At 33.4% G+C, this 12,976-nt stretch overlaps 1 protein-coding gene and 1 long non-coding RNA gene across 6 annotated transcripts; both read right to left on the bottom strand.

The window, feature by feature from the left end:
* Positions 1 to 1,462: 1,462 nt before the first annotated feature.
* Positions 1,463 to 6,668, bottom strand: LOC114292839 (ATP-dependent 6-phosphofructokinase 7-like). 5 transcript variants are annotated; one of them, XM_082887753.1, is made up of 7 exons: positions 6,165 to 6,668; positions 5,689 to 6,050; positions 5,435 to 5,574; positions 4,915 to 4,963; positions 4,631 to 4,785; positions 1,762 to 2,358; positions 1,463 to 1,669 (listed from the first exon to the last, which is right to left on the bottom strand). In XM_082887753.1, exons 3-6 carry the CDS (start codon positions 5,495 to 5,497, stop codon positions 2,293 to 2,295), a joined length of 333 nt encoding a protein of 110 aa, XP_082743879.1. In that variant the 5' UTR covers positions 5,498 to 5,574; positions 5,689 to 6,050; positions 6,165 to 6,668; the 3' UTR covers positions 1,463 to 1,669; positions 1,762 to 2,292. The 5 variants fall into 5 exon arrangements, 4 of the variants coding, with proteins under 4 accessions (XP_082743879.1, XP_082743878.1, XP_082743876.1 ...); XM_082887752.1 differs by having other exon boundaries at positions 5,740 to 6,050; XR_014340408.1 differs by having other exon boundaries at positions 4,631 to 4,837; positions 5,435 to 6,050.
* A 31-nt stretch (positions 6,669 to 6,699) lies between these two features.
* Positions 6,700 to 10,030, bottom strand: LOC114292841 (uncharacterized). The gene is made up of 5 exons (XR_014341222.1): positions 9,670 to 10,030; positions 9,301 to 9,429; positions 8,244 to 8,331; positions 7,997 to 8,075; positions 6,700 to 6,797 (listed from the first exon to the last, which is right to left on the bottom strand). It is a non-coding gene; the product is annotated as an uncharacterized LOC114292841 (long non-coding RNA).
* Between the last annotated feature and the right edge of the window lie 2,946 nt (positions 10,031 to 12,976).

Here is a 12,976-nt window from a genome sequence, read left to right as displayed (position 1 = left end):
TAAATAATTATTGATACTTTTATTTTAAATTAATTAAAAATAATTTATATTTTAATTATAATTTATTGTATTTATTTTTTTAATGATCAAAGAGATCTTTAAATGATATTTGGTGATAATACTTACTTATGACTTGATTATAACTTATACTAATATATCGTTTATGACTTAATGTCATTACTAGTGTTTTTGACAAAAAAAAAAAAAAAAAAGATTGTTGAATTAGTTGAGGTCCACTCATTGCGTTGAGTAAATTATATTTTTGTCCTTAAATATATGTCATATGTCATTTATGTCCACATTTGTCATATAAAAATTTTAAAAGTTATAATTAATTGGATCAGATTGAAATAAATTTATAAATTTAAGATCAAAATTAAATAAATTAAAATTATAAGAATAAAAATAACACAAAAATTACAATATAAGACTACCGTCGTAATTGTCCATAATAATAATAGTTGGATACCTAGGGCGAAACTATAAAGGGCACGGGGGGCAGCCCTCCAAATTTTTGAAGATTATTTATTACCCCTTACATTTTATCAATATTTATAAGATGAATATTTATATTTATAATAAAATTTTGAATATTTATTACCCCTTTCGTTAGTTACACTACAAGAATTAACACTTTTGGCAACAAAAAAAGTGGTCGCTAAAAGTCCATTTTTGGTCGCCAAAAGTTATCCGCGACCAATTTTTTTGGTCGCTACTTTGGTCGCCAATTGAGGGTCGGCAAAAGTAATTCACGACCAAAATTTTGGTTGGTCAGCAAAAGTTGGATTTGTCGACTAAATTTTTGGTCGCTAAATATTCAATTACTGCGACTAATTCATTTTGTCGCTAAAACACTTTGGTCGCGAAAAGTGATATTTTCCCGACCAAATATCTTAGTCGCCAATTGACACATTTCGCGACAAAAAAGTTTGGTCGCCAATTATCACATTCAACGACCAAAAAATTTGGTCGCCAATTGTGACATTCCACGACCAAAAAATTTGGTCGCCATTTGTTACTTTTTGCGACCAAAACTTTTGGTCGGCAAAAGTGAGATTCCACGACCAAGAGCTGTTTGGTCGGCAATAGATGTATTTTTTGCGACCAAAACTGTTGGTCGGCAATTGTCATTTTTTGCGAAAAAAAATTATTTATTTGTCGCGACTAATAAATTGATCGCCAAAACAGGAAAACAATAAACCTATAATTTCTAATAATTCATTCAATCCATAACAAACCTATAATTTTAAAACATCATTCAAATTAACTAAATCATTAACATTCGACACAATACATAATTCATTAACATTCGACACAATAAATAATTTTAAAGCATCATTCAAATTAACTGAATCATTAAATATTTTCTTACTTTCCAATTTCCCAATAGGCAATAACATAGCACATAAATTCAACGAATGGCACAAGTGATGTTCCATACAGTGGTAAACGCAACAACTACTGATTCAATTCCTCAGGTGAGTCAAATGAGATTAAAACAATTAGCCACAGTTCTTGCTTGCTATGCAGCCACCAATGTTTCTTTCCCTAAAACACAAACAAAACTAAAAGCTACAAATAAACTAAGCAAGAAAAAAATTCAGAGATCTCGAGAGAGTGAATTGTCAGCAGAAAACCACAACGGTGCTCTCCCTCCCTACAACTCATCCTGCAAATACAAAGCAACAAACAAGATATATCAAAGTGGATCCTTTGTGGAATTGATATTTTTAAACAATTAAAAGTACAAAGAAATCCTACATGTGCACTCTCTTCTGTAATATCAGCATCTTTGTCAGTTTCATCATCATCAGCCTCGGCATCATCATCATCACCTTCAGCTTGCAAAAAGATTTGGCCAATTTATGGAAAATGTCTTCAATAGTTCACACATGATAGCAGCTAAAGAAAAACACAAAAGAGACCACTTACAGTCTAATGGTTTTACATGTTTAGTATGTTTGGAAAAGCACATTCAACTCATAAAGCATTGTCTCAACTGTTTAGAACAGAGTTAATTACTGTCTTATACTGAAAGATTATTTAGAACAATGTCTTATATTAAAAATGTGCAACAAGTGAATTCTTTTCCTGACCCATAGAACAGAGTCAATTACTGTAGTCTCTCAACAGCCAAATCTAATGTAAACATGTATTTATGTTCTTCTTAACAAACAAGTTGCTTGGTTTGGTGCCCTAAACTCTAAAGTAATTAATCAACTCTACAGAAGTGAACAAACCTTCATGAATCTCCTCTAGTCTTCACAGTAGTACTGACTGGCAGTCACCAGATCATTTAGTGTTCCACAGGATAGCAGCACAGCCCAGAGGACTTAAAAGCCCAATTCTACTCCTGAACTACACATCAGAACAGAAACCACAACATCACAACAGCAACTCAGATCATCACCAATTTAGATAGTTAAGGTTGCTTAACTATCTAACAAATTGACTTCTAAGTTAAACCAATTCAAACCCTGACCATAATGAAGTTCCCACCCAGCAAGCAAGGACACAATCACTATCAACAGATCCAGCAGCAGCATAAATATCAGAAACCCAATTCTACTATTGAACTACACATCAGCACAGAAAACATAGCTACAGCAGCAATATCACAAGCAACAGCAACAACTCAGATCATCACCGATTCAAAAAATAAAAAATTGATACATAAATTAAGGTAGCTTAACTATCAAACAAAATGACTACTAAGTTAACCCAATTCAATTCCTACCATAATGAAATTCCACCCAGCAAGCAAGGACACAATCACCTACCCCCCCCACACCTACGAACCTGATCCAGATTCTCAACCATATCATGGACTGAATAATGCAACAACCTAGAATTATATTTAATCCACAAAGCAATTCTGGTTTTGATCAGATCGCAGACTTCCTCTAAGGTGCAAAATTTATTCAGTCCATTACTTCCGGTTTTGAACTACAAAGAACATTACTTCATAAACATTTTCCAGCTTACCCTTTTTTGTTTTTTCAATTATAACAAAAAATATCTAATCATATCTCTTTACCTTTTTTATCTTTACCTTAATCTAATCTAGACCTTGACCTAGTCAAGGTCTTCATATCTGCTGAAGACCTTGACTAGATTAATATCTAATCATATCTCTTTACCTTAATCTAATCATATCTGCTTTTTACCTTAATCTAGTTAAGGCCTTCTAATCTAATCATATCATTACCTTAATCTAATCAGAATAAATGAATAAATGTAACAAGAATAAATGCATAAACTCTAAGGTTATAACAACTATTGATGCAATGGGAAAAACTTCCTAATCAACACAATTATGACACATTTTCTTCAAGTATCTTGATCGATCAAGAACAGCACAAGGCGAGCTATTGAATGGACTCATCTGAAAGTTTAACATGGAGATAAATGTCACAATCTGAAGTCAAAAATCAGTACATGTAGTTTGCATCTTCAAAAAAGATAAATACGTATCAAAAACTTGCCCTTTCAAGATCACAAATGTAGTGAACTTCAATATTAACTAGTTTTCATTTTGAAATAAGATATTTCCAAATTTCACAAGATACATATATTAAAACAAATATTCCAAAATAAATAAATTTGGCACCACACATTTATGCACAAACTCCATCATAAACAAACAAGCCAATTCTAATTAAAAAATGATTCCAGCAATTTTAATTTTACATGAATATAGCAAATTAATGTTGCCAGCAATTTTATAGTTGATAGTATTGGACAACTATGAGCAAAAAGAAACTCGTAGAACTTTAATTAGCATGACCCATCACTTCTACCAAAGAAATCTAACTATATAGCAATGGATAAAATATAACAAGTAATGCATGAATATTGGGATTAAATATTAGTAAAAAGGGGGATAGTCAAATGTTAATTATCGATCTTGTATTGATCATTTAGAAATCATCAAAACAAGGTTTATAATTGACTTAGAAGAAATAATACCAAATGAATCAATGTAGAAATGAAGGTATCTTCTTTATATAATCAGGGCATCAAGTTTTCCCATTTCTGTGAGTAGCTTGTGCAACAATAAATACCAGTTATTCTTTTATTCAGTTGCATCAAGATCCTCCTTACAGAATGCTCCACTTCATAGATAATATATAATACCAACTGTCATGGACATAAGAAGAAGAATAAGAAGAAAAAGGTGCTGATAGAGGTCTAAGCGCATTCTTGTGACTATTAAGGAAGGGAGGCTGCAACAGATTCAAATAACCAGAAAGCATCTGATCCTTTCAAGTGGGCTCAATGTTTCATAAATCAAAACAAATTGGCTCACAGGAAGAAGTTCACAAATGGACATCAATAAAATTTTAGCTATCGTCTTTTGGCAATTAAGATTTGATAAAATAAAATAAAATAGAAAAAAAAAATAATAATAATAATAAAAATTAGCTATCCATTTCTGATTGGGCATTATTACTTCGTAACAAACATCATTAATCTGGGATTACAATTATGATTGGAGTTGGATTCCATACCATACCCTTTACTTCTTTCTTATTCTTCTCCGAGTAAATACAAGAGCTTCACAGACAATACCCCTTATTATTAACAGAGTGCAATCATAGAACTAACTATAGGATCTGGAAGAACTTACATAGAAAGGGATATAAGTTTGTCTGCCATTAACAAGCCCACTTGTGTAGCCTGTGTACCCGGCCATAGCTCCATGAACAGCACTCTGAGCAATGAGTGTACAATACACATTGTCAGCTGCATTGCTTCGAATAGCCCGGATCATGTATGTAGGATCTGTCAGAAAAATTGATCAGGTCCAAATCTTGTTATTTCCCTTCGCAGCACTCTATTTGATAATTTCTCCAAGTTCAGTTCAAGAAGAAACATAAGACAAACAAGAACGGGAAGTGAGAGGTTACTGACCTATATATTTAAGAGTAAGAACCATCTTATTTCGTTTTGCAAAATGTTCCTACAAAACAGGAAAGAACCAGTAAGCGACAGCACGAACCTGTTATATTATCACTTGGGAATGCTCATCTTATAGAAAACAAAGACATCACAAAATATCATAAAACTAAATTCATCAATGAATTATCCATTTCCATTAGATAGCCATGTAATTTTACACTTGTGGTCATGAAGAACATCTGCATGTTTACAAACTGAGAACGTAAATTGAGAGGCATAAATTATAGTAAGATGCGAAGTTTAGGAAAAATAAAACAGGGGAATAGTTTTTTCCCCCCTCTTTTTGACTAGAAAGATTCTCAGTCAAAGGATTAAAACTAGGAAAATTAAAGATCAACAAGTAGCATCACTAGTCCAGAAGAAGAAACTGGAGTCTAGAAAAAGATAATGCATTAATATACTTCCAAATAGCCTCTGCATAAAAGAAGACAGTTCCAAAAGAATACGTAATGAACTTAAAAAAGTTGCTTACATTATGCGGCCCAATAATGGTGCCTGTCCATGAACGCATGTAAATGTCATCTCCATCATCCATTCCATAACTCACAGTACCATCTCCAGTACCCTTTTCTCCACGTTCAAGTTCCTCAAGCAATCTAAAGTTTCGAGGGACTGAAAAGAAACATAAATATACTATGCTTATGTTAAGGTTTAACTGGTAGTGTACCAAAGACATTTATCATGTTCAATACAACTCAATAAAATATACGTATATATATTCCTTACAATAAATTTATATATAAAATACGTAAATACTCCCCTAGATGCATCCCCAACCTTAGACTCTTCCATGTGCCCTTGCTCCCCCACCCCTACATTGAGCAGCTAAGATCCTTCTAGCACAGGGCAATAGATTGAGCAGCTATTCTCTGATAGATTAACATCATAAAAACATCAAAATTACCTGATGACTAATAGGTTTAGTATTATGAAGTATAAAAGAGAGAGGATAACATAGAGTTTTCTTCTCTTCAAGTGTTTGCAAGATCTTAATTTGTAAAATTCCTCCACCAATACGTTTATGTGTCAATAGATGTTCACAGGCGCTTGAATCATCCACTGCTTTCCTCCAATCATTATTAATTAAACTGCGTATCAGATAGGAAAATAAAATCAAGCTATTATGCCATTCCATCTAATTGGTTCTAGAGGAACTATTTAACCAAATGGACAAATAAATGAGAAAATCACATGCAAATTACCATGACTGTTGCTCATCTAATGAAGTTACATTTGGCTCTTCAACTGATGGTTGTGTACTTTCATCTTCAACAGCATGTACAGTGAGTCCAAACTGGCGATCACCACAAGCAATGGGCTGAAAGCAAGCCAGATCAACATGTACACCATAGGGACTTACAGTAGGATTTGCATGTGTTTCAAGCCAGTTCATTATTAAACAAAAACTTGTTCTTAAATGTCCACGGAGAACTAAACGTAACTGAGCATTTAGACCAGCCACTAATCGATACCAGATAGTAGGAGGGACAGATTGCAATATGCAAAAATAACAGTCAACATCACTTTACTAGAAGAGATTGGAATGAGATGTTATGTTGGTAAAATAATTCATATGAAAAAAATAATCTTGAACACTCCATTATTTTTATCAATAACAAATAGCAGACTTGACTCATGAGGCTAGTGAGGATATTGTCACTGTGAAGAGAGAAAGGAGCCATGTAACTTCCATCTCCTCCAAACAACAAAGAGGAAGGTCAGCTCTTTTTTATCAATAATCTTTGCTGAAGGCGAGGAGGAAGGTCAGCTCTTTTTTCATCTCCACTGAGGAAAAAATCCACATATCCAAGCATTAGATCAGAAGTTGCAGCTACCTGCAGTAAACAGAATAGATGCTATTAATTCTAAAAGTGGTTAACCACAATTGATATCAAACAAATTGTAACAATACGTTAGGTAAATCTACAATGTCAGTGAAAAAATGTCATCATTGATTAACCAAGCATGTGTCATTACAGCATTCTGGGAACAGGAAAACGAATCATTGATTAACCAAGCATGTTTTCAGTAAGGTGAAATGAGCACCGTGAAATGGGAAATGTCCCATTATCTGGGCACAATTGTCCTATTTTGCTCACCATGAAATGGGAAACGGATTGTGTTTCCCACAGAACTTGTTTCCAACTATCTGAGCACTGTAATACAAATGTTACTCCATAACACAGCTTTCACAAGATATTTAAACAAATGCTACCCTTGAGTAAATGGCATCAACCCTGTTGCCAAGAACTTTCTTTGTCCATGCAACCCAACACTTTCAATCTTCACGTCTCTCACACATAAGCTCTAAATCTTCTAATCTTTTTCGATGCAAGTTCCAATTTTTCTCTATCTGTTTGTTAGATGCCTATATATATTGATATGTTGTCTCAAGAAACATGTTAATGTATATATTTAATGTCGCAATTCATGCATTGGGGTTGACTGAATTTCGGTATTTTTCACTCAGTTTCTTTTTTGTTTTAATGTTCATTGACCTTATTAGTAGTTTTGCTTTATGGTGATTTCTTTTTGGCTCAATAAGACACCAAGTAATTTATTATCACTTCAATATACTGCAAATACCAGTGACATCTCAACTTTTGATCAAATTAGAAAATCCAAAACTATAAATAATCCTCAATGCAACATTAACATTAATGATAATGCATTTTTTACAAATATTCCACATTAACATCCCATAGAAATAAGAAAGTCAAATAACAAAGTGCCATTTATTGACTTTGGCATTTGTACGAGATTTTCTAATGGAAAGACTCCTTCAGAAAAGCTAAGGGTAGAAAAAAAAAAATACTCCAACAAAAGTATATATACCTCTTACACCAATTATTCCAACAAAATACTCCAAAAAAACAATACTCCAACAAAAGTATATGTCCTGTCTGTGCTTATTAATCATAATGAAGATTATCCAATGAACATGTACACAAAATACTTAAAATCACAAAACTTAAAGAGTAACTCTTTTATCACACTAACCAATGAACAAATGTAACTCTTTTATCACACTAACCAGTGCCAAGTTGCTGAAAAAAGTCCGCAGCAGCGGTAGTAAGGGGATCAATGTCTGGACATACAACATAGTAAGTCATCTGCAACATTTAATGAAGAATTAGAAAAAATAAAACATTGTAGAATCACTTGGGAAATAAAAAATGTTCAACACCACTTAGTAGGATCTCTTGAGTGGTGAATATAAAGAAATCATAATGAAAATGTGTTAAAAAATTGCGACTAACAACTGGTTTTATATAACTTACAAGTTTTTGCAGAGTATATGGTTCAAGAGGAGCCTTTTCCCAGAGTTGCAGAGAGCTTGCTCATGTCTTGAGCCAATCATCCTGGTACCTATTGCACAAACCACTATTTTTCCTTATCCCATATGCAATTACAGTAAACTCTTACAGAAAGAAGGCCACGTTACCAAACCATCAACATACACAACAAGAGATATGCAAGCAACAAGAAAGATGTAGAGCATAGGAAGAAAAGGGTAAATCTGAAATTTCACATGGATTCCAACAAAATAAAGAATTACATGGAGCATATGTAGGGAATCTTCTAGTGGAGTTTAGGGTTAAGTTGAGTCTTCATTTTATGAATTTATAGGTTAGTATGCTGCTGGATAGCTTCCTTTTCAGTTTTTATTAGGCTTTAGTAAAGTAATCAAAGGCAAATGTGTTTTAAAAAAATAATTTGGATAAGGGTTCTAGATGAAGCCTACGGATCTCATGTGTCAAGAATGTTATCGAATCATTACATGTGATTTTATTTAGGTCCAAAATGTTTGAATGGCCAAAACTTTATAATTTACACTGAACACTGATTTCCCCCACCAAAGGGCCAGAGTACAAGGAATTTACAAAAGAAAAAGGTCCCGGTTAATGTATTTAATGTATACTTGATTTGCTTTCTTTGTTTCGCATTCTTTTTGCCATGTTTAGTTTCTAGGCTTCTAGTTTTTCTTATTTAATTCATGTTTATTGCTTTAGTTCTTCTCATGTTTTTGTTCATGCATTATAACATGTTTAGACTAGTTCGAAATCGCTAGTTCACATGAATATTGCTTACGATTGCATTAAAGTAGAGTCTTTCACACTTTTTCAATTTGTAACCATTTTTGGGGGGCATTTTTCTCTTACAACGGTATGAAGTTCTATAAAAACTGTTTTAATTAGCTCAGAAAAAACTAAGGGCGAATGAAAACAAATTGAACACTAAAATGTTCTACTCTTTCAGTTTTTAGAGAAAAAAAAATTAGAAAGATTGAGACTTCGATGAGACTATTTAGAGGAAGGAGAGGAGGAAGCAATGTACCAAGTAAATAGCCTTCTTTGATGAGACGATTGAGAGAGATTGAGACTGAGCTCCTTCATATTTGCTCCATTAGAACTTTTGTGCATTTTGATAAAACCCTTGGAAGCCAAAGAGCTAGGGTTGTGTAATCTGATATATTTATTTATTTATAAATATATTTTTTGGGGCTTTCATATTTCAATTGTATAAGAAAAAGGGGTTTTCTTCAATCCATGTCAATCAAATTAATTACAGGAGGCAAAAACTATAGGTTTAGCAAATTCAAGGTGAAGAAACTCTTGAGAGGCAAAGACCTGAAAAGTTGAAAATTATAGTTGGGGTTTGAAATTGGGGAAACGAGAGCGAGAGAGAGAGAGAGCGCGTGTTTACCTGATGCAAGAGGTCTGAAATCGAGAGGATTAGCAATGGTAGAGTGTAGGCGGCTCCACGCACTGCTACCTGGTTTGGTCAGTTCGCCGCCGACCTCAGTTCGCCGACCTCTGCCTTGGTCAGTTCGCCGCCGACCTCATGGTAGGGCGACGCCGCCACGGCGTGAGACATTTTTGGTGGTGGTGGTTTTGAATGGTGGTCTAGGGTTTGTGCTTGTGTGAATAATAGAGAGAAACAGAAACAGATGGAGAGAGTGAGAGAAACAGGGATACATTGTGGGCATATTTTGATATATTTGTTTGTTTGTTTGAGAGAAATAGATGAGAGAGGAGAAAATGAAAATGTGTGAGCTAACAGACTGCTAAAGATAAAAAATTTCAATTCCCGCTCCACATTTCAAATTTTCCTCACAAATTTTTGGCGACCAAAATACCAAATTAGTTGCAGAAAAGGTACCCTTCGCCGACAATTTTTTTTAGTTGCCAAATCTCAATCAACGGCGACTAAAATATTAGTTGCTAAAAGTGCTAAATTAGCGACTAATTTTTTTTGGTTGCTGAAAATAAGTTTTTGGCGACCAAATTTTTGGTCGCCAAAAAAAATGTCACATTCCGCGACCAAATTTGTAGTTGGTAGCCAAAAGCATACCACTTTCTGCGACCAACTCTTTTTTTGGTTGCCAAAATATAACCTTCTGCGACCAATAATATTTGGTCGCCAAAAATAATGATCATTCGCGACTAATTAATATTTGGTCGGCAAATGTAATTTTTTTGCGACCAAATTTTTTTTGGTCGGCAAAAGTGGTCGGCAAATATGTGAATTCTTGTAGTGTTAACCCAAAGTGGTCGGCAATAACCCACTGTATTATTGTGGTCCATCCACTTTCAATTGGCTTAATTGTTATCCTTAATTTTAAATTTTGTGTCATTTCGATCCAATTCATAATATTATTAGCGTTTTTGATGAAAAATAATCACCAAATTGGTTGAGTTTATCTCACTGAGTTTAGTAAATTTATAATTTTACTCTAAAAATTATAACATATGCCACTTATGTACATATTTTTTTATAAAAAAAATTATGAGTTATAATTAATTTGACGAAATTAAAACAAAATCATAAATTCAAGATCAAAATCAAACATATTAAAATTATAGAGACCAAAATGATACAAAAATTAAAATAACGGAACTACTGTCATAATTTACCCATTCTATTAATTTAGAGTCGTGCTGGGTAGCTCGAAATGAGCTACCCCGAATCCCCCTAATTTTTTATTTTTTTTTTCAGAAGCAGAGAAGGAGGAGAGGAGGAGGAGGAGGAGGAAGGAGGGGACTAGAGGGGGCCTTTCAGAAGCAGAGAAGGAGAAGATGAGGAGGAAGGGGGGAGGTGGAGGAGGAAGGAGGGGACTGCAACGGCGGGGCTGGGCTGCGACGACGACCGGCGGCTGGGCGACGATCGGCGACTGGGCATCGGCGATCGACGATCGTCTTCACTCTCTCTCTCTCTCTCTCTCTCTCTCTCTCTCTCTCTCTCTCTCTTTCTCTCTTTCTCTCTTCCCCTCCCTTCTGTTTCTCTCCCTCTCCCTCTCCCTGTTTCAGAGTCAAAAATAGAGAAAGAAAAAAAAAAAATCCCCAAAACGATGTCGTTTTGGGGATTAGGGTGATTAGGGGGGGGGGGGGTCAAATTCAAGCTCTCAAACATTATCCATTAATTTAACTAGTAAATATTACTTCGTTTGTTAATTTTAAAAATCAAATGATTTGTCAGCCTTTTAATTGGTAGGTTTTATTAACTAATAAAATGCTTTAAATAATGGTCTAATCCATTGTGAGATCAACTTAAAAGTTCAAAACTTTAAATTTTAAAAAATAAAAATAAATAAAAAAAGACTAGTTACATTTTATTTTATTTTTTTCTTGAAATTTTTCTCCCAAAATGCTTATTATCGCCTCATTTGGAAACATATTATTTTAGCAACTTTTTAACTTTTTACGAAAAGATGTGTAGAAAAGTAGAGAGAGTGATGTGATAACTTAGAGTGATTTTTTAACTTTTTGACTAAAACTGAAAGCTGCCAACTTATGTGTTAAATTCCCAACCTCTTCTTCATTGCAAGTATATCTAAGTGTTGCCTTCAATAAATATTTCTTTCACAATGCTTATATAAAAGAATATCTTCAATTAGTAATTTATCAAAATTAACTCAATTTTGTTATGCATATACCTCCCTCCCTCCCTCCAAGGGATGATATCTATCATATTTTGTTGGTGTAATGATTTGCACTACTCATATCTATTACTAGTACAATAATGATACTAAAGATGATAAACAAAACAGGATAGATAAATATAATTACTGATTTGGATAATATAAGGAGTATGTTTAGATTTTAAATTTGTGAAGAGATTAATAGATGAAAAAGAAAGGGAAGAGAAAATGGATGAAACAAAAGCTATTTTTTTTTTAACAAATCCCTTCCCCCAATTTCGTATTACAAACTTTTATTGATTAAAACAATGGACTTTAAAATTTTATGTGGCATCAAATCAATACAATTAAATTTCTTTATATCTTTTGGTTGCCTTAGAAAAGTAAGAAGAAAATGAATTTTTATTTTATTTTTTATGGGTTTGGTTATCCATAAAAATTGAAGAAGTATAAGCAATTATTTTTCTTTATTTTAACAAATTCAAGATTCTAAAATAGTATTAAAAAAGGATTACCACAATTTGGGCACAATGAGTATATGTACATCATTTGTTTATCCAAAAGTGCAACCAACATGTTTGCCTGCCCATTTGAAAAGCAACTTTATTTTAATATATGTATGTTCATACTACACAACCCTTGGTACAATTCGAAAATTATTTATTAATTTGCAGGTGAAATTCCACATGAACTCAGTAGTCTACATAATTTGGAGATGTTAGGTGTGGAGTCCGCCAACGTCACTGGTCTAATACCATCTTTTATCTTTAACATCTCTTCATTGAAAGGGCTTTATCTACACACCAATAATTTATTTGGTAGTCTGCCAATGGATATGTGCTCGTATCATTCCTCGCTCCAAATGATGTATATTGGGAGCAACAAATTGACGGGAAACATTCCAAAGAGCAATCGACAACTGTACCTTCCTTTCAATATTTGCTATGGATGAAAATAACTTGATTGGTAACCCATCAATCTCTCAAACTTTAGTTGTTGACTTTGGGAAGGGAATGGGCACTAATCTTTATCACACTCTACACAATTTTTTTTTTATTTTTTTATTTTTTTATTTTTTTTTTTTTTACGTTG

The sequence above is a fragment of the Camellia sinensis genome, chromosome 9 (assembly GCF_055761805.1).
Source record: "Camellia sinensis isolate YWXY chromosome 9, ASM5576180v1, whole genome shotgun sequence".
NCBI classification, from domain to species: Eukaryota; Viridiplantae; Streptophyta; class Magnoliopsida; order Ericales; family Theaceae; genus Camellia; species Camellia sinensis.
This window is presented reverse-complemented; position numbering and strand designations above follow the sequence as displayed.

What these genes read in the sequence shown, in the direction of transcription:
- LOC114292839 (XM_082887750.1), bottom strand. Translation starts at nt 5,638, where the DNA reads ATGTCTTTGGTACACTACCAGTTAAACCTTAACATAAGCATAGTATAT. An exon ending in CCATTATTGGGCCGCATAAT is followed by an intron (nt 4,964 to 5,434) that starts GTAAGCAACTTT and finishes CCTGTTTTGTAG; the next exon opens with GAACATTTTGCAAAACGAAA. An exon ending in AAACTTATATCCCTTTCTAT is followed by an intron (nt 2,359 to 4,630) that starts GTAAGTTCTTCC and finishes TCTGATGTGTAG; the next exon opens with TTCAGGAGTAGAATTGGGCT.